Below are 22,835 nucleotides of genomic sequence, written 5' to 3'. Positions count from 1 at the left end.
ATCAGCATGCCTTGTACACAGCCATTTGTGAATCTGGACTTTAATCAGCAGATTATAGCGCAGCATACATCAGCATGCAGTGTGCCCCCTACAGTCACTTTACCAGCACAGCCACTTGTGATTCTGGACACAGCCACTTTAATGAGCAGAGCAGTGCGCAGCGTGCTAGTGAAATGGCGCTGAGTCACGGTCGCGGCGCCTTATACAGAAAACTACTCTCGTGAGAATCCAATGTCCGGAGGATGGCGTTCAGCCTCGAAGTGGGATCTGAGTCAGATAGGAACACCTGAGCCGTGGCTCGAGTGGACTCGGATCCCCGGTGTTTGGAGCAGTTCGGTTCGACAGAATCCGAACCGCTCATCTCTAATTAAAAGTGGACCAGAATGAAAATATTTGTGAGCCCTCCCACAGCAAATGCCAGAGCCCAGCATTCCACATTTCAGACAATTTGTGTTGGTTTTCCTGCCAAATCTAAAAAGCCTTACTGAAGTCCAGTACACTCGATGCAATATGCCGGACTCTGCAGGTGGGGTTTGCAGAGCATGTTTCCATGTCTCCAACCTCTAATCTCAACAGTGTAACCTCATTCTTACCACTAAATGTGTCCCCAGCAATCCTATCCAAAAGAAAGTAGTAGACAGAGAGTTTTTACTTCTCGGTGCCCAGAAATTATAGCATAAATCTTAATGTGGAAATGGCACCTCACCAGCAATTTGAGCAGAGAGATCATGTCTGATCTGTAGATCACAAAAGTGATTGTACATATCAGTGTGATTTGTGCTGTGTACTGAAGGTTAAATATCAGAAACATAATGGTGTGGGGACCCCCGCAAACGCATAACCAGTTCCAGACTTCCGAGACCATTTTAGTACAGGAAAATTAGGGAAAAAACAGACCTGGAGTTCCCCCTATTTTTCTATAACCAGCACCGGTTTATAGATAATGACATAGCAGGGAGACAGACAGAATGGAGTTCCCCTGCCAAAGCTTTAACCAACCCCAAACTGCTCAGCACGGAGCTAAAAATCTTCAGAAAATGGGGAGCTCAAAAATAAAATTGGGTCCCCCCTCCCAGTTATTATCTACAACTAGATGAAGGTCTGAAAATGGGCATAATTAGGAAAAAATAATATGAATATATTTCAATCAAAATCCCCAAAATACCAACTTTTTACCCAAAATCCACAAAATAATAAAAGAGCCACCAGGCCAATCTATCATCTCTGGAATTGGATCACTCACCATAAACTTATCTCGATACATTGATTACTTTCTACAACCAATAGTGCAGAAACTAAACATTTTGCAGATTTTTTAAGATATCCAATGGAAAAACTCATACACCCAACTGTATGTACAAGTGATATCAAGTCACTATACTTGTATTCACATACTTTAGGATGTGATCCCACAAGGTATTACTTAATCACATAAACAGATATACTGTACACCGAACCGACAGGTCAACTTCATCATGGAACAGATGTAATACATTTTGTACAATAACTATTTCTAGTACAAAGGCGATTTCTATCTCCAAACTAAAGGAACCACCATGAGCAAACCATTTGTGCCCAGTTACACAAATTTGCTAGTGTCAAGTGGGAAGATGAGCAAATCTGGCAAAACAACAAGTTCAGTGAAAATCTAATTCACCACATCTACTAGTAAGGAGAAGGTCACCTTCCTTGACCTTGAAATCAGCATAGAAAATAATGAAATCACTTTAAAGACCCACACAAAGGAGATTGATGGCAACAACATTCTTCCATACAGCAGTAATTATCACAGGAAATGGCCAAATAGCATCTCTGGAGGTCAGCTTAGAAGAATAAAGAGAAATTGCACAAGTGATGAGACATTTAAAGAACAAAGCCAATAAATAAAAAATACATTTTTGAGAAAAGGCTACAAAAATCAACTTCTAGAAGATGAAATAAAGAAAGTTACATAACTGAATAGAGCAGAAATGATCAAATATGCACATAAACAAAAGAACAACAAAAAAACTGTATATAGTCTTCATCACACAATTCAGCACCAATCATAGCCAAATTCTAGCAATACTTAAAAAACACTGGCATGTATTGATGCTAGATGAAGATCACAAATCCATAATTCCACATAAACTGCAAATTATTTATAAACATGCCAAAAACTTGAGGCAAGAGTTAACAAACAGCTTCATTCCTATAGAAAATATAAAAGACAACATTCAAAGAGAATCAAAGGGTTCTTATGCATGTCTCAACTGCATGGGATGTAGATCAGTTGAAAAGAAAACAATGAAACCAATACTGAAATTTAAGTCTAACCAGACCATCAAGGAGTATGTGATCATACAACAAGTCACCTGTAAAACTGAAGAGGTAGTTTACCTCTTAGAATGGGTATGCATTCAGCATCCCGGCAGTCTGGATACTGAAACTTACCTTACCAGTTCCAGAATACCGATGCCGGTCAAAATCCCGGTGCCGGCATCCCGACTGGGCTGAAGGTAAGTAGCAGGGTGGGGGGAGGGTTAGGGAATAGGGTTAGGCACTAGGGGGAGGGATAGGGTTAGGCACTAAGGGGGGAGGGTTAGGTTTAGGGTGTGGGGAGATGGAGGTTAGGTTCAGGCACCAGGGAGGGAGGGTTAGGGTTAGGGTAGGGAGAGGGGGGAGGGTTAGTATACCGACAACTAAGCGTCGGTATGTTAACCCTGTCGGGATCCAGAAAGGTCGGGATTCTGACCGCCTGGATCCAGTCTGTCAGTATTACATATTGATTCCCTTAGAATGCCCTTCTTGCCTACAATACGTAGGCCAGACTAAAAGGAAACTTAAGACATGCCTAGTAGAACACATATATACTGTAGCAGCAAAAAGGGACAACACACAGTGTGTCCCAGCATTTAGCCGCAATGCATGAAAAAAATCTGAATAGATTGAAATTCACTGCTATCCAAAAACTGACTCCCCACTGGAGAGGGGTGATCTAGTCATTGAATTAAAAAAGACAGAGATCAAATGGATATATGAATTGAGAACTCTAACATCCAGGGGCTCAACATAGATATTAAACCCAATGCCTTTTTATAAATCATATATTATTCAACCCTTTTAAACATCTCACACTTTTAAACATCTCATACATCTGTACATATATTTTTATTTGACACATATATTTTAAATATTATTAAATGCAATGCTGAAAAACTTATGCACAAACTAACTTATGCACAAACTAACATGTGCTTGCCGCCTCTGTGGACCAAGATCCGGTTGAGGATTTCCATTTTTTAAAGAAAATTACATAAAGTATTTTTATATTTCTTCCATAAATATGTACTCTTCACTACAGAGAGTATCCTTGACAAAGTACATAGCATAAAATGTGTTGGGTAGGTACTAGGAAATTGGCATTCATCAAACCCAAAGCAACATCATGTACCACTTCTAGAAGGATGAACAGCTCTGGCGGGGAACAAAGGACGCATTACATCGGCCACAAGTGAGGATGTGATCAATGCCAGGTGACAAAGGTAGGAGTCGAGACAGATAGTTAGAGGTTCCCTGCATCTCCAACATCGAGCACAAGGCACTGTCCTCCAGGCATATTTAATCCGCATACCCCACTGTCCAGCTCCCTAATTGCACCACAAAGAGCTATAAACATTTATGCCATATTTGTTTTATATGTTTATTTTATTTTCAGGTGTATCAGCATTGCACACTATTTGTTTCTGAACCCACATCCCAACAAGCACTCCTTTTACATTTTACAAAAGCTGAAAAGGTCTTCCCAAGTATACGAAAAACATTTTCTATATCTGGAGTTAACATCTGGCTGACACTAAGGCCATCTACAATTTCATGTACGATCATGCTCATCGATTTACTTCTAGCCAAATAGTCAAAGAGCCTACTGTTATCAGCTTACACAAATTGAGAGTGAGTTACAAAAGACAAACTACATTTGAATTTATCTAGACGGTGATCTGTTCACTCTGTATGAGCTACCAGTCACTCTAAAATATTCACAGCAGACTGGCTAGCAATGTACTTTTCTTCCAAGTGAAGCATTTTTTTGCACAAACCCCTCTGTTTTCCTAATATTTTTATTGATCTGCACTACTCTTGATATTAAGGTACCTTTGAGAAAACCTTTAATTTTGTCCTATAGAAGTATCCCTCTTATGCAGCCCAGAACCAGCTCCCATACAAGAGAGCCAGAATGGAATTAAAAGGACTCAATCCAACTGAAGTTTAGATTGATATTAACTACTATGTAAAACATTCACCCCAAATGTCTGTAAAGGAGCATTTTGGGTAGATTTTGAGCAGTAAGCAATATGCTCCTTCAACATTGAATTGTGATGTACAGTAAATGTATCCCAAATTGTTGTACAAGCCAGTTTTCTATGAATTATTTAGGCTTTGATCCTTCAACCTGTTCATGGAGACCAAGCAAGTGGATATTATTTTGCATCAAAAACTCACTGACATTAAACTGCGACTTAGGAACATTTTATTGCCTAAGTAGCAGTTCAGTGTCAGTGAACTTTTGACTACAGGTCAACAGAATGATTCCAGTATAGAAACGAGGTTCAATAAATAAGGTAACAAGACCTTTCATTGTGTAAATCTATTCAACTCGTACATATATACGTGTAATCAATAGTACAGCCTTGGTACAGATTATTTTTCCACATACTTGTTTAAGCATTTGTTCCAACAGTACACCAAGGCATCTTTCCCGACATAGAAGAAACCAGTGTCAAGTGCCTGAAGCCAGGACATGACGGCTTGCTGAACTTCACCATTGTTTGCAAATCACCTACTACCCAGGTACTTCTTAGATGGTCCAAAGAGATGGAAATCATTCAGTACAAGGTTAGGGAGGATGGTCTAGTACTTCCCAATGGTAGTGCCTTAACAACTCACACGTGCATTTGGCTGAGTGTGAACTGGCAGTATCGTGCAGCAATTCACAGCAGCTCAGGTCATTTTTGACAAATCGCCCTATGCACCTAGCTCAATGTGTCACAATAATGGACAGCATTCATAGTATCTCCCTTGGTGAGGAAGTCAACAAGAAGCTTGCCCTTGTGGTCCCAAAACATGGTCGCCATGACCTTCTTTGATGATGGAGTTGCTTTGAATTTCTTTCAAGGTGGGGATGATGTGTGTTTCCATGTAATGGATGTTTTATTTCTTCTCCGGTGTCACATAATGCACTCAAAATGTAATTGCCTGTAACAATATGCTGCAGAAAGTGCACTCCTTCCTCATAGTACTGCGTCAAGTGCATGAGAGACAATCCCATCTTATTGGTTTTGTGAACTTCTATGAGTTGCTTTGGTACCCAGCATAAGCACTTTTTCCTGTACCTTGGCTGCTCATGAACGATGTTGTGCACAGTACCCACTGGAATGTTTACCAGCAATATCATTAACTCGAATGCGCCTGTCCTTCTAAATCAGACCTTCAAAGCAGCACAAATTGTAATCTGTGGAGGACGTGCTGGGCCGGTTGGATTGCTGCTCATCTTGAACGTCTGTCCTGCTGTTATCGAACGCAGTGTACCAAACTTAAACCTGTTTCCATCATATGACGTTACACTTCTACAAGTTGGCGATGACTTCAGCTCTTACTGTGCCCTTTAGATGCACAAATACGATCACACGACACACCTCAATATTTGACCGAACTAATGTTGGGACAGTATGACTGATATGAGGCGCAGTCTAATGGCTGTGAGGGGAAGCAGTGGTCTAACTGCTCTGGCCTGGCAGGAAATTAGAATGAAATAGAGAACATTACACATGTGAGATATTTTGTTACCTTACTTATTGAACCACCGTGGTATTTTTCCCTTCAAAGAAGCACTGCATCCTCTAATGTGGATATATAGAATTTTCTGTTACACCTACTATCTCCTGCATTTTTTGCATATCATGGATAATCACAGTTATGTCAGTTTGTACTTCAACAGTCTTGTCACTCTTTTATCACATGTGTTAATGCCTGCAGGAGTTATGATCTCATGTTACAAGTCTGTTCACCAGATACAGGAGGAGATGTGGGTTGTAAAGGGCATGGTGTGCTGCTGGTAGTCATGCAGGGGAATCTCTCCATCCATGCTTTTGCTGAGGCATGGGAATGTGTGCCAATTGCAGGAATATACTGTATAAAGGGTCAGTGCAGAAATACTGTAATGAAAAAGAAGTACTCCAATATAGCATATAGAAGCAATGTCACCTCAATGTTATAGGGTCAAAAGATCAATAAAGCTCATACAATGCCCTCATGCAGCAATATGCTTGTTCCACCATGCATAAATAAATGTGGCCCAATTTGCATACTGCAAGTCCCAAATAATTCACCTCACAGGACACAGAGGGCCTGATTCAGACCCGCTCGCAAGCGGGTCGATGGCCGGGCAGTGCGCTAGCCCCGGAGCGAGAGAGAAATTCTCTTGCTCTGGGGATCGCTACAAATGGGGCGGCTGTCGATGTTGATCAACAGCTCGCCACATTTTGTAGGTGGGGAGAGGGGTGGCTGGCCAAACGGAAGCGTTCCCGAAGGAACGCCTGCCATTTGGGGGCAGCCCTACTGACATCATGAGTGATGTCAGTAGTGAGCTTCCGGCTCTATTAGAGACGGAAGCTCACTGGGGCTACCACAAGAGTCTCGTCGCAAGCCCGATGGTCGCGATGGTCGCGACCATCACTACCATCACCTTGCCGCTCGCAAAAGCTGTGGGTGGTCAGCCACAGCTTAATGAGCAGCCAGAAGGCCGAACTAAAAAAAAAAAAATGCCCTTCAGACCTGCGAGCTGCCTCCGGCAGCGAGCGGGTCTGAATCAGGGCCAGAGTTTAATAACTATATAAGAGTATTTGGGCTTAAGGAAAAAAACTGGAAAAAATGGCACAGGGCATGCTATCAATAATCTAGCTGCCGTAATGATCTCAAAATGGCACCCAACAAGAAGAGTACAGAGAAGACCTGCAAATTGTGTTCACTCACCCCTACACTGGCAACAAGAGGGGCACAGGACAACTTCCCAGCAGATGCCAGGTGTAAAATCTGCAATGTACAGACTGGAGAGCTTGGAAACACAGATCTACTCCATGCCTGTCCTCACAATCCAATTGCTGCATTTTTTTTGAGGGGGTGGACCAACTGTACTGTTGAAAAATTTACTCTGGATCTGTAATGCCAAGAACTTTCTAACTGCAGGTATAAGTGGAGTTTTCAGTTGTTTTCTGCTTCTGGTACTGCCAGACAATGCAATAATGAATAGCGTTTAGTATTTTACCTCCCATTAATGTTTATATTTGTCTTTTATATTATGCTGTAGTGTATATACAAATTTGTGTATGCCTCTAGACCAGTGATTCCCAACCTCGGTCCTGAAAGCACACTAACAGTCCAGGTTTTAGTGATATCCTTGCTTGAGCACAGATGGTTTAACCAAAATAACTGAGGCACTTTGCTGAAGACACCATTGCTTAAGTATAGCTATCCTTAAAACCTGGACTGTTAGTGTACCTTGAGGACCACGCAGTGGAGTATCTATAATGGGTGCAGTCAGGGCCGGCTCCAGGGTTCTGAGCACCCTGTGCCGGCCCGGTACATAGCGCCTTGTAATTGGGGGCGTTGTTTCATTTCCGTAGGCCACGCCTCCTGCGTGATGTTATTTGGAGGCGTGTCCACATGGCACGCCTCCAAATAACGTCAGGCTGGGGGTAAAGCCCAGCCCTCCGTCACTGGCTGGGCTTCCCCCAGCCCTCTGCCATTAATGTTTATATTTGTCTTTTATATTATGCTGTAGTGTATATACAATATGGCACGCCTCCAAATAGCATCAGGATGGTGGTAAAGCCCAGCCCTCCGTCACTGGCTGGGCTTCCCCCAGCCCTCTGCCGTCAGTGAATGGATGCCGCGTGCGCGGCATCCATTCACACTCCGGGGGTCCGGCACCGCCACACAGCTGCGGTAGTGGGGGTCCCCAACCTCCCGATTTGACCACCCGGGGGTCACTACGGCCCACGGGTGGAACAGAGGGACAGTACTGTCCCACTGAAATCGGGATGTTGGGGAGGGGTGCGCCCCTGTGCGACCGTACTGGTCAAACATCCCTAGAGGATGTTGGGGAGGGGTGTGCCCCTGTGCGACTGCACTGGTCGAACACTCCTAGAGCCAGCCCTGGGTGCAGTGTGTGCGGGACACACGGGCCCCCGGGTCCAGGGGTGCCCCGCACCACACACCCTGCACCCATATTATTTTAAACTTACCTGTCCGTGGTCCCGCGGCGGGTGTCAGCGCTGCTCAGAACACGCGTTCTGCACATGCGCAGTAGACTCCGGGCACACTCTAGTGCCTGGAGTCTACTAATGCTTCGGTGGCTGGCCAGCCGCATCAGTCGGCTACCGGCAACCTGGAAGAGAGATAGGGGCCTCACACGTGGAGTGCACACGGGCCCCCTCCTCTCTTAAGACGCCCCTGGGACCGTGGTTGGGAACCCCTGCTTTAGACTATAGGTTCTCAAGCTCTGTCCTCAGGACCCCAACCAGTGCACGTTTTCCAGGTCTCCTCACAGAATCACCAGTGAAATAATTAGCTCTTCCTGTGGAACTTTTAAAATGTGTCAGTGAGTAATGAATACACCTGGGCATCTGTTGGGTGACATGGAAAACATGACCTGTGTGGTGTCCTGAGGATCGAGTTTGAGAACCACTGCTCTAGACTAATGCAAAACATGAATGGGCATGCACTGAGATTTTACACATACTTACATAATATCAATACTTTTTAATTTGTAAATTATTAAATGCTAAATATTACCTCTCATTTTTCTTAATTTACTAATTACAAACTATGTGAACTCATTTCAGATATTCTTGCATGTTGCATTCTGAAGTGGGTGGAATATATTTACCCTACAGCAGTGGTTCTCAAACTCGGTCCTCAGGTCACGTTTTCGAGGTTACCCAGCAGGTGCACAGGTGTATTCATTACTCACTGACACATTTTAAAAGATCCACAGTTGGAGCTAATTATTTCACTTGTGATTCTGTAAAAAGACCTAGAAAACATAAACTGTTTGGGGTCCTGAGGACCGAGTCTGACAGCCACTGCCCTACAGTATATAGACATGACAGTTACGGGTAGATATATATAATAACGGGTGGGTTGTCATTTGCTAATGTTAAACAAGACTAAATTAGCATTGATTCCTGTTGTCATTTTAGATCAGTCAAAGCTTTCAATGATTGGCAGCTTTAACAATCCATGCATTAATAAATATTAGAGATGTGCTGTTTGGTTCTCCAGAAATCCAAATCCACCCACATTTCGCAAATCCAGACAGATCCAAGTGTGCACCTGAGGAGATGCTGACAGATCTGAGTTGTGATTCTGATCTTCCTGCAGTTCAGAATACGGATTTTAAATCCAAATTTCAGGTTTTGGATTGCAAAAAGTACATGATTTTAGCAGTTTTAAAAACGTTTTACTTTAAAAACAGAAAAACTAGATCCAAATCCAAAACACTTGAGGGTGGTTATGCAAAACCAAAACACGAAGATAAATCCATATCCAAAACCAAAACATGGGGATCAGCACACATCTCTAGTAAATATACCCCATAATCCCTTAGCCAGTTCTTTATTGCCTGATCCACAGCAGTACTGACCATTCGGAAGAATCCATCTACCAAAGAAGTGATCTTTAATTACTTTTGAAGCTATGCCTCATTAGTTAACTTCCATGACAATATGCATCCAACCATACCCATTATTCAAATGATGAAAAGATGGTTCTGTTTCCATGATAAAGTTCTTTTTATCATTTTTCTTCAGGCAAATCTAATACCAAAATTACAAAAGATTCTGGAGCATTCATGCACATAATGACCACGATCCTGTACTCTACCTTTTCTGTAAAAGGATCCAAAATTCTTGTCGAAGACTGTGTCAGGGATGGAAGAGTAGTTGGACTTTTCATTTAACTTCATAGCTTGAAAAGAGGAATTTTCTACGATAGAATCGATTACAGCATCATCCAGCTCTTTTCCAAGAAACTTGCAGAGTTTAATCACATTGACCTTTGGATCCTAGTGGAACGAACAAATGTATTTTAGTTTAGCAGTTTTTTTCTTTTATTCTAAGATACCAAAACTATTCTGTGAATTGGACCTAATAGAATCCTGACGTGGAAAGCCAGACTTGGGATTAAAGACAGGCATTGAAATACTGACACCTATCTTTATTCCAACACCGAGATCCCCACAGCTGGCATCCCGAACAAAGGTAAGTGGGGACAGGTTAGCATTAGCCGCGGGTTTAGGTTTAGGGACCCCGGGGGAGATTAGGATTAGGCAATCCCTGGGCAGGGTTATGATTAGGCTAGGGGAAAGCGGGTTAGGGTTAGGCACCACCGGGGTAAGTTAGGGTTAGGCACCCCCCTGGGAGGGTTAGGTTTAAGGTTCTGGAAGGGGGGGTTAGGGTTAGGCACCTCCGGGGGGAGGTTAAGGTAAGGCACCACTAAGGGAGGGTTATGGGGGACAGAGGAGGGTTTGGATACTTACCAGCCCCAGTTGGGATGTAGAGCCTCGGTCTTCTGGCGTCAGTATTTAATCTGGTGGCTAATCAGCCGCCGGCATTACATACCGATTCAAATGTTAAAACAATGAGCACATAACAATCCACCATATAGGTGACATAGCTACAATATGATTATATGTTATCACATAATTAATTATATAGAAGTGTCCTGCTATGATATTATTACTGTATATAATATGTGACTAGTGTATTTTATTTTACCTGCTTATTAATGACATGTGCTATCAGAAATGTGTCCTCTCAGGATGTTTATGATATGCTGAAATGGTTTTATCAAAGTTTATCTAAACAACATGTTTCAAATATTTCTAATGTTGTGGAGTACAGGGATACATTTGATTATGTCCCTCTTCCTTTTTGTGTGGAAGATAGTCAACACAAAAGATATATTAAATATATTATTAAACCTATTTATAATGGTTTAAAACTTGTGATGGAAATTATGGAAGCTAAGCAAAACTGGGCCACTAAAATGTTTGATTAGGGGTGTGCATTGGCCACTTTTCGTGTTTTGTGTTTTGGTTTTGGATCTGGATCTTTCTTTGTGTTTTGTATCTGGATTGGTTTGCCAAAACCACCCTTTCGTATTTTAGGTTCTGAGTTTTGTGTTTTGGATCTGTATTTTTTTGGAATAAAGCATAAAAACAGCTAAAATCACAGAATTTGGAGTTTTTATTGTTCCTACACTATTATTAACCTCAATAGCATTCATTTCCACTAATTTCCAGTCTGTTCTGAACACCTCACACCTCACAATTTTGTTTTTAGGCAAAAAGGTTGCACCGAGGTAGCTGGATGACTATGCTAAGAAACACAAGTGGGCGGCACAAACACATGGCCCATCTAGTAGTGGCAAAGCAGTGGCAGACAGGATGGCAGTTTGAAAAACTAGGCCCCAAAGAGTACATACTTGGCGCTGCTACTTTGTTGATGCACGTGCGGTTAACTCGCACACAAACACAGAAAAATAAAAAAAATAAAAGTTTTTAATTTTTTTCGGGCACTTTGGGGGTTACACCACCCTTCAACAGACCAGCCGGCCCTTGACATATGACACAGTCACACGCTTGGCGCTGCTACTCTGTTGATGCACATGCGGCTAATGCGCACACAAACACAGAAAATTAACACTTTTAAAATGTTTACATTTTTTGGGGCACTTTGGGGGTTACACCACTCTTCATCAGACCAGCCGGCCCTTGACTTATGACACAGGAGCACGCTTGGCACTGTTACTTTGTTGATGCATGTGCGGCTAATGCACACACAAACACAGAAAAATAAACACTTTTAAAATGTTTTAATTTTTTGGGGCACTTTGGGGGTTTCACCGCCCTTCAACAGACCAGCTGGCCCTTGACTTATGACACAGGCGTACGATTGGCGCTGCTACTAATATTTTTTTTTGCACTTGCGGGGAGCACCCCCGATGGAAAGAGCACCCACCTAGACAACACTACAGCACCCCTTTAGGACTACAGTGACACAGGAGGCAGTGAAGCCCCCCTCTTCTGTCTGCACACAGCTCCTATGGACATCACAGCCTTTATGGAACAACAGCACTGCACAACACAGCCCAGCCAGCCCCTATGGACTTTGGACACAGCCCCTATGGACAACAGCAGCACCAGCAACCTCCACCTTCCCTCTTCATTGTCCACAGCCGGAGTGAAAAATGGCGCCAGCACAGGGACCTTTTATAGAATCCAAAACCTGCGAGAATCCGACAGTGAGATGATGATGTTTTGACTCGATTTCAGTTCCGAACAGGTGGGAAAACCTGAGCCTGACTCGGTTCCCGGCTCAGATCGGGGGGGCTCGGAGGGGTTCGGATTTCTAAAATCCGAACCCGCTCATGCCTAGTTTGCACTATTTAAAAAATCTTTCCTGGAAACACAGATACACCTTTCGCACTGCCAGCAATAACCCAGGTTATATCACACGAACACGCAGCAACCCGGGTTAATGTGCAGTGTGAAAGGGTCCAGTTGACATAACCCAGGTCCAGTGACCTGGCATTTCAACTGTGGTAACGAGCAGGGTTGAACATGAGTTAAAACCAGCTCACGGTGCAGTGTGAATGGGTAACCCGGGTCGATGCGACCCGAGAAACGTTCACAGCATAGGAAGAGCTGGCGCTTGTATTTGATCTCATCTCCAAGCACTGGCTCACAACATGCCTTTGGTGACATTATCAACCTGGCAATAAGCTGGGTTGGACCTCCAGTCTGAATGGGGTCTAACTGACCTCAATATTTATAACTTGGAGTAGATAAGGGAGATGGGGAGGTGATTAAAGCTTTCCAATATAAATTAATAAGGGTTATAACAAGTGTGATAACTTGGGGGTAATTAGCTCAGTAGATTGGTGTCAGTGGTGCAGTGATTAAGTGCAGAATTAGAGTCCACACATGGCATTCCAGTAAAATAAATGAAAATGGTGCTTTTACTTCCAGCATGCAAACCAGGAAATAGATAAAGAAAATAATAAACAACCTAGCCCCTATTTAGGGTGTCTAACTCACTTCTTGAACCCTCTCTATAAGGGTGCAGCTAATCTGCCAATAAAGTCTCAGCCTGTTCTCTGCAGGTCTATTGCCGGCTCCAGCCTGGCTTGGCTGCCACAACTATACAAACACAGTCAGTCTCTGTTCCTTCCCTGTATCCTCCAGGTATACAGTAGGCCCTGGTTTCCTCAGCCTGCAGCCCAGCTGCTTCAATGTCACACAGTCTGAGAGTTTTGTGGTCCCCCCTGCCTCCTCCAGGTACAGACCCAGGCCTACTGGCCCCCAATGGCTTCCTCAGTTTCACTGGGCTCTCTGGCTGCCACAGTCCCACATAGACTGTCTCCAACAGCAGCCTGACTGGTCTGCCTCCTCATCAGCCCACACCTGAGCTTGCTCCACAAGGCAGCAACTACACATCTTCCCAGAATCCTTTTCTTCTCTGTGTGGGCAGATCTCTCCTGCCCCACACAGAATCTGCTGCTCATCAGTGCCATCTCTGGTGATACTGCCACACAAGATATAGAAGGGACCAGTCTACAGAGGATTACAACTATTAGAACAAGATGACATTTATTAAAACTAAGGGTAGCAAGTTCAAGGGGAAAATTGAGTAAGAAATGCTTTACAGAAAGATAGGTATAATAGAGGTGGTAGAGGCTAAAAGACTAATATAGAGTTGAAGATATCCCTGCTGTTGGGTTGTATATTCCATACTTTTACACTGAATATGCTCCAGAATAAAGGATATGCAATTACGGGTGATGCAGAGTTGTATACATTTTAGTTGCACATCCACTTGCAAAGTTTCCGGCAAATAATTTGCAGCAATTATAGACTGGTATTAGTGTGCCCTGATGGTGATGCTTACAAACAAAGATTAATAAGTGGTGTGTGTGCGATGTAAAGATTTCTACAGTTCTGCATACATTCAAATTAGAGATGAGCCGTTCGGATTCCTTGGAATCCGAGTCAATCCAAGCGGCAGATCGGGTCCTGAATCGGATTCCGCATCGAGGCAAAACGTCATGTATTGTATAGCACCTGACATACTGAATCCCACTTTTTTTGTTTTGTTCATATTTAAAAAAAACAACTGACTGTAAAACAATCCTTTGCAAGGGGAGGCAAGTATGACAGCAGTCACCCAGTCGCACAGCAGATCTATGTTATCGCTATGCTAGTATTAGATCTGCATCCAATATCTGCCATTAATGCAGTGGGTTTCACACAGTTAATTGAGGTCCTGTGTCCCCGGTACCAAATTCCATCTCGGTTCCATTTTACCCGAAAAGCCTTTTCTGGGATGTACAAGGGGATCATAATATTCATCAAAATGAACTGGAAATTCCACTAGGAAGACCTTTACTGCCAATTACATCAACAAAGGTACTGTACCTGTAATGGTAGATTCCAACAGGGGTGAATTAATATTGTGTGAGGATGATGTACACACTGATGAGGGTGAGGAATCAGATTAGGAGAATTACATCTTCCAGTTTCAAATGTAGAGAGGATTAACAGTACTGTTAGCTTCCCTATGCCCATTGGTAGCTTGTTTCACTTCACCCACATGTGGAGTCCCTGTGGCTGAAGTGCATGTCCTGTTTAATATATACAATGTAAGGGCTGATGGAAGGACAATTTCATCTTGCATCTCTTTTCTTTGCATTATGCACTGTTTGGGGCATTGCTGACTGACATTGTTATAGTATATTAAACTGCCATCCTGTCTGCCACTGCTGTGTGTTTGTGCCGCTGCTCTGTCGCTTACTTTTCTTTGTTTCATACTATATTTATTTCAACTAAAATCACAAATAAATATACTTGCAAAACTACTCTTATGTCTTTTTCAACCTTCATTTTTAGATACCAATCTGGTTGCCTTTTTTGTTAAACAGCAGATAAGTTGCTTGACCAAGGTCTGAGAACTATGATCTTGGGAATCAAATTAAAAATGTTAATATGTTAACCTCTATTTAGTCTTTAGAATCTTACATATTACTATTTTTTTTCACTGCAAGTGACTATGGTAATGTACCTGGACGTATGCGCAGTGCGACTCAGACGCATGCGCAGATGGCCGATAATCACTCAACTGCGAAAACATTGGCATATTGTAAGACTATGAATCAGGCACTAAATCCCAGCTGTAATCTCAAATCCAAACCAAAAACACATTCTGCAAATTTGTTGATTAATGTTAGCCTGATTTTGTCTTTCCAAATATAAAAAATGTGAGAAACCATCCTACTGTACAGTAGCTTAATATTTGTACCTATTGAGCAAAAGGAAATTTTTATGAGAAAACATTAGTATAAATTTTGGGATATTATTGCAAGTTACCATTAAAGTTAAAGGGTTATGGAGGGCCCTGTAATGTGAGCCTTAACGTAGACCCACCAAAAGGATTCTGACAGCCATAACCATGATCTACTACATAGTTACAATCAGATCAATATAAATGAAACAACAAGAAACTCAATTATAGTATACCTTTAACATTTCATCATATGACATGAGAAAAAAGTTTGGGTTGTCCTTCATTGATAGCCATCCTTTAACATGTTCAAACCATCCACCGAAAATAACTAAAAAAAATAAAAATATATAACATTAAAACAAAACTGTATGCCTTTAGTTTGCATGTTCCTAAAGTGTTTTATTTTTCCTTTGGGATTTTGCACACCAGTGTCAGATTAGCCTACTGGAAAACCATTAAAATCCCTGGTGTCCCTAATGCCTGAAGGCTTCACTCCCTTACCATACTCCTCTATTCTTTTTTGAACCTAAACACAGGAGCATGAGTCATAAAATGGACAGGGAGGAACATGGTTATTGGAAAGCACACCCCCCCGGGAGGGTTAGGGTTAGGCAAGGGGGAGGGAGGGTTAGGCACCACCGGGGGGGATTTAGGGTTAGGCACCCCCCGGGGGACTTAGGTTTAGGCAGCGGGGAAGGGGGGGGTAGGGTTAGGCACTTACAGGGGGGATTAGGTTTAGGCACTTGGGGGGAAGGTTAGGGTCAGGCACCCCTAAGGAGGGTTAGGGTGTTAGGTTAGGTTAGTTTTTACTTACCTGCGGACGATCGGTATTTCCAGCGCTGTCGGGCTTCCGCTGCTGGGATCTCTGATTCTGTCGGCCTGCCGCGGCCAGGATTCGAACTGCCGGCCAGAGGGACGGCGGTATTTCATACCGATTCCCTATAAACTGTCCATGCCTCTTTAAGTGGAACTTCATTTAGTGGCCTCTATTTCCTCTGCTGGGTCCTTCATACCCCAAGCCAGCACTCTCGTATACAGGTATCTCTTGCTCAATTCTCTAAGCTATGAATGCAGAAAAGATGCCAGAATATCGCTATAGAAACTACACTAAGGGGTACATTTATAAAGTTGTGGCTTATGGTGTGTTTAAGCAGGACATTTAAAAGGTCAATACTATTTGTATTTAAAGCAAATCACTCCTCAGCTTAGTAAATTTACCCTTTAGCATGCATGGGGAGTTTTTTGTGTAATGTATGATGGAACATTGACAAGAATTAGTAAAGCAAGAACTTGGACTTTTCATGCCCAAGCTTCCGAGTCTATGCAACTCTGTCTATTCTGGCTTCAAATTTTATCTGGATTTCACATGATCTGAGATAATATTTATCCTAAAACAAGGTAGAGATTCTAATACTTGTTATAACTACAGTCCTATTTTTTTATTGAATGATGACCCAAATTTACTGTTAATCCTAGGTTAGATAATAACCTAAACATAGTTATTACTTCTCTTATATACTCAGACCAGGTAAGTTTTATACCCAGTAGAGAGGCTTTTGATAGTCCCAAATGAGCAATTGATTTTATTCATCTAATTTCCAGCTGTAATGATAACTTTACATGCGGAAAAAGCTTTTGAGATATTTGGTTGGTTTGGGTTGGATATGGGATGCTGGCAGTCAGGATCCCGGTGGTCAAAATCCTGATGCCGGCACCCCAACAGGGTTCAGATACTAACACCTGTCAGTAGGTATCCCAACCTTCTCCCTCTCCCTACCCACCTGAACCTAACCTCCCCCCCTAGTACCTAAACCTAACATCCTTATCCCTGCACCCTAAACCTAACCCTCCCACCTTAGTGCCTACCCCTCCGCCTAGTGCCTAACCATAACACCTAATCCCGCTACTTACCTTTGGGATGCCGACGGTCGGGATACCGGTGCCGGAATTCTGACAGGTGATGAAATTTTGGCGCCAGTAATCTAAGTGCCAAGATACCATGTGCCGGTATACTAACCATATCCCGGTTAGTCTTACTTGGGAGAAATGGCATGGGGATCCATTCCTGGGAGGTGTTGGTGCTCTGTATTTCAACTTGACAGCTGTAATTTTTGTTAATTGCTTTCAGTCATTATTATTTGCCATTTACGATGGTATAAGGAAGTGTTGGCCTCTAATTTCCGCTAATTTTTGCCCTCATGATGAAGTAAATGACTGCAAGGATTTGTCTAAACACTAATATGACAGGTATAAAAGTTGGTCCCCAAGAACAAAAACATTGTATGTGGATGATAATTTGATGTCCACTTCCACAGGGATTAAAACTTTTTAAAAGAGTCTCTAATTATGAACTGAATGTTACTAACTCTGAAATACTGGATCTTTACCTTCCTAGACAAAATTCTGATTTTTTTTTTACATTTTGCTGCAAGCATTGTTGACCACACCATAGACTGAAATATTTGAGAATCTGACTAATGCTTACAACCAATTATACACTGCTAATTTCCCACCCTTGCGTGAAACAACGAAAACCGACTAAGTCAAGAAGAACAATCTTCTGCTATCTGGGACTGGTAGAATTGCATCTAACAATAGGAGACCCTGCCTGTGCATTTGAAACTCTACAACTTGTTTCCAAATGTATTTGTTGAGTCACAATGACATGCATGTAATATATTATCAAGGACTGATCAGTTGCCTCTAACTTTCTCAAATATTACAGATTTGCCTATTTAACTCAAAATTAAAATTCTCACCTACTTTTGTAGAAATTAAGTTACAGGCTCATCAATGCAGAAGTTATCACTGATATCTCCTGGTAACAATTCTCCCCCCATATTTTCCATAGTTCCCATACTTTAGTATGGGGACATAGAAATTATGTAATTCATCAAGTATTAAAAAAACATTCTGAGATGGTGTACAGTCCCCGATACCCATCAGAAGATGCCTTTTACACTGCATCTTGTGCAGTGCAAAAGACTTGTTCCACTGCACCTGCCGCCGCTTGGAGGGAGACCTTGAGTCAGGAGGGAGGGTGATGTTGGCGAGCTGGCTCCTGTCCTGCAGTCAAAGCAGGGTTGTCGGGAGCTGGCACCGCTGGAGAGTAGCCGGCTTGAGAAATCAGACCCAGCAGCATGAAGGGGTCGGGAATTGTGCACCAAAGAATAGCCAGATAGGGGATGCCAGACAGCAGATGCTGCAGTGGGCAGTGTGGGGGGGGGGTTGGGAGACAACAGAGCAGAGGAGCCGATAGGAGGGGGGAGACACCATTGAAGATGAGCCAGCAGGGTGGGGAGACACCGGAGCAGAGGAGCTAAGAGCAGGGGAGTGACGTAGGACCAGTGGAGCCAGCAACGGGGGAAGGGAGTGCAGAGACACCGGAGCAGAGGAGATGGCAGCTAGAGGGGGGTTACCAGTGAAGACAAGCGAGTGGTGGGACAGAGAAGCCAGCAGTAGGGGGGAGAGACACGGGAGCAGAGGAGCTGGCAGAGGTGAAGGGGGGGAAACTGGAGCAAAGGAGCCAGCAGTGGGAAAGGGGGGGAGACACTGGCGTAGAGGACCCGGCAGTGGGAAAGGGGGGAAGACACTGGAGAGGAGGAGCCAGGAGCAGGGGGGGATAGCAGGGGGGGATTGGATGTGAGACACTGGAGGAGGGAGGAGGGATTGCAAGGCACTGGAGGAGTGGATAATGTGATAAAAGTGAGGGGGAGGGATGCGCTGATCTACAATATTCTAATAGGAGTTATTGCTGCTAGGTGTAGATGAGGGTACTGCCAATCCTCATTATATAGCTAGACGTGGTGGCTAAAAAGTAGGGAACACCCAGCGCATACAACACCTAAAATGATCCAATAATGGACGAATAATAAGTAGGTGGTGATTCCACAGAGGCTAAATAGGTTAATCATAAAATGATACCAACATTATTATGCATTGTTTTAGACAATGTAATATTGCGATGAAATGAATATATCAATTTGATAAACAATATAAATATAGATATAATTATAAATATAAATATAAATAAACCACTGAGATAAAAAATAATTTTAAAAAATCAATGTTTATTGATAGAAATAAATATACCTCTAGATAGTGGCTAAACGAGTAACTCTAATATATAATAAAACTAATACCGGTATGTAGCACAATAGGACAAACAAACATTACATATAGACATATACACATATATAACTTATGGCGTTTGATATGCGCTCAGCAGAGTGATACACTGTGAGCGTTAACGTTTTACTCACTCTGCATAAATACTGGAGTAAATGGGGACACTGTATTGAATTTGCTCCAGATGAAATAATAAAGTCAGTGCTGCGTGGATAATAATGGCTTACATCCAATGCTGACAGGTAGTGAAGTCTTGTATACCTCAATGAGGTTGGTGATTACCTTGGTCTTCCTGGTGTAGTCCAGATGTACATGAGTGCGATCTCTCTCCAACCGGAGTCCTTATGAGTCCCGTGGGGCTGGTGTGTCTGCTGGCAGACTACCTTGGTATACCGCACTGAGCACATGGCTGCTCGTGCGGCTTGTAAGGGGATCGACTTTTCTGTAATCGACACGTTTCATCTAGAAGGCTTCCTCAGGATAACAGATAACAGTCTAGCCCGCTGGGGCTCCATTTAAACAATCCTGCCTGTGAAACAGTGGCGGCCATTTTGCTTCAGGGAATTTTGCCCATTTTATGAGTCCCTCCTTTAAGATGTTCATAACGGCCATTTTAGTAGAGGGAAATCTGTAACAATGTTGCCAGGAGTGTGCTTATCACTGTATACATTGTACTGGACATGACAAGACATAAATACAGACACAAACACAAAAACAGAAATACATACTACAATTAACGCATATTATTTAATATTAAAAATAACTAAATATCTATATTTCAAAAAAGTATTAAAAATAATATAATTAAAAAAGGCTACACTTATTAGAACCAAGGTGTTGATTATAATCATACCTATTATTCAACTAATATGTAATATCAGAAGTGATCATATTATAAATAGAATTAATAATGGAAGACGCTGTTAAATGCAATGATTAGTTTTAGTTGTGTTTTCTCTATATAGATTTCTTTTCTGATATCGCTCTTAATGGTCTTGTATTTAAGGTGAATGTATATAAGGATGCTTTTTCTGAGGACATTACACTTTTGCCAGATGTACTGCTCACTTTAGTTAAATTTGGTAATAATTAACAATATTGGTAATGGTTATAAATATGTCTGGAAGGTGATTTTTGTCTTACTACTCAAAGGATGGTCATTTTATAAGAATTGTGCAATATCGATGTCCAGATTCAATCCTTTTGGGTTTAATGTACCAATTTCATAAATTGTTTTAGTTTCTTCATTACTTAAGAGGTTATCCACATTTCCTCCTCTCCATGGTGGTGTTACTTTCTTGAGACCAATAAATTGTAGGTCCTTAGGGTTACTGTTGTGTTTTTCTTTGAAGTGGATTGGAATGCTATTGTTATCTTTTTGATTTTGGATATTACAAAGATGTTCCTGTATGCGAACATGGAGTTTTCTCTTGGTTTTTCCCACATATTGTAGGCCGCATTGGGCATGTCAACATATAGACCACACCTGCGGTTTGGCAGCTAATACGGTCTTTGATGATGAATTCCCTCAGGTTACTGCTCACTAATGAAGATCTAATTGTAGGGGCTTTTCTATATACCATCCTTGGATGTTCTGGTAGGAATTTCTTCAGTTCCTCGTCAGGTCTGAGGATGTGCCAATGTTTTTTGATACTATTTTCTAATAATGTACTTTGCGCTGAATAATTAGAGATAAAGAGAAGGTTTTCTAGTTGTTCTTCAGGTTTTTCCTTATACGTCAGAAGGTCTTCCCTATTCAGACTGTCGGCCTTCAATCTCTCTTGTTCCAAGTGATGAGTATCATATTTCTTATCTATAAAGTTATTCAGTAGTTCTTCTGATTGTATATCAAAATCTGCTTTCTTGGAACAGTTACGTCTTAGTCTTCTTAACTGGCCACCAGGAATGTTAGTTAACCATATGTTGTGGTTACTCGTGGCCTCCAAATAACTGTTGCAGTCAGTAGCTTTAATGAAGGTTTTCGTCTGTATTTGGCCATCTTCAATATATATGGTCAAGTCCAGATAATTAACTGTATCGGCACTAATTGTGCTTGTGAACTCCAAATTTGCTTTATTATTGTTAATGGTCTGTATGAATTTTTCAAGATCTTCTCTTGACCCTTTCCAGATAATGATCACATCTTCGATGTATCTCACCCATAACTTCAATTCTCTTCCATAGTGTTTACTATTCCATATATTTTCATCTTCCCATTCTGACAGGAATAAATTAGCGTAGGACAGCGCAAATTTAGTTCCCATTGCCGTCCCTTTCCGCTGGACATAAAAGGTGTCGCCATACCAAAACAAGTTGTGCTGTAAAATAAACTTGATGGCTTCTATAATAAAAATAATTTGTGGTGGTTCTAATTCCAAGTCTTTCTCTAGCCTCTTTTTAACATTAGCACAACCCATCTCGTGTTCAGTGCACGTGTATAAGGCTTTAATGTCACAAGTGGCCAGGAGTAGATATTCCTCCCAGGTGATGTCTTTTAGTATGTTCAAAATATGTGTGGTGTCCCTGATGTATCCTGGTTGGCATCTTACCACAGGTTGTGGAAACTTGTCTACGTATCTGGACAAATTAGCCGTTAGTGATCCTACACCTGCTATGATCGGTCTTCCCGGTGGTTTGCTAGTATCTTTATGTATTTTAGGCAGATGGTAATACACTGGGATAATTGGATCTTCTTTTTTAATATATTGGTATTCCTGTGTAGTCAGGTTCCCTGTTTCCAAGCCTGTCTTCAGTAGTATTGCCAATTATTTTCTATATTCTGTAGTCGGATCTCTTTTCAAAGGTTCATATGTGGACTTATCTTGCAGTTGGTTCAAAGCTTCTTCATCATATGATTTCCTGTCCATAAGGACAATACCTCCACCTTTGCCTGCAGGTTTGATAACCACATTTTTATCATCTTTTAATGTGTTAATTGCTTCTCTTTCTTTCTTAGTGATATTCCTTTTGTTTCTACTGATTTGGGTTGTCATGTTTTCTATATCCTGTTCTACTAGTTTCTGGAAGGTTTTAATAAATGGTCCTTTTAGATGTTGTGGGTAGAATGTAGATTTGGGCCGTAGTTCCGTGTGCTTGAAGCTCGATTGTCCTTCCTCTTGTGTTTTATTCGTACTAGTCATTGGTTTTTGATTGAAGAATTTTTTAAGGTTAACTTCCGTACAAATTTATGTAAATCTATAAAGGTTTTAAACTTATCCAATCTGTTTTTCCGGGCGCATATTTTAAACCTTTTTGCAGGATCTTTTTCTCCTTATTACTCAGCTAATGTTGACTTAAGTTGAATAAGCCTTTTGGTGTTTGCTCTTC

The 22,835-nt window shown here is 41.9% G+C and overlaps 1 protein-coding gene across 2 annotated transcripts in view; it reads right to left on the bottom strand.

Moving 5' to 3' along the window:
* The window catches only part of LOC148508424 (sulfotransferase 2B1-like), a 128,698-nt gene that overhangs the window by 3,960 nt on the left and 101,903 nt on the right, over positions 1–22,835 (bottom strand). For both annotated transcript variants that reach the window (XM_088444471.1, XM_088444472.1), the window contains exons 5-6: positions 15,614–15,708; positions 9,922–10,102 (exon numbers count right to left, since the gene is read on the bottom strand). In XM_088444471.1, the coding sequence (XP_088300597.1) occupies positions 9,922–10,102; positions 15,614–15,708 (276 nt within the window). The remainder of the gene's footprint in view (positions 1–9,921; positions 10,103–15,613; positions 15,709–22,835) is intronic.

This window comes from Taudactylus pleione, unplaced genomic scaffold (genome assembly GCF_031769625.1).
Source record: "Taudactylus pleione unplaced genomic scaffold, aTauple2 ptg000366l, whole genome shotgun sequence".
Lineage (NCBI taxonomy): Eukaryota > Metazoa > Chordata > Amphibia > Anura > Myobatrachidae > Taudactylus > Taudactylus pleione.
This window is presented reverse-complemented; position numbering and strand designations above follow the sequence as displayed.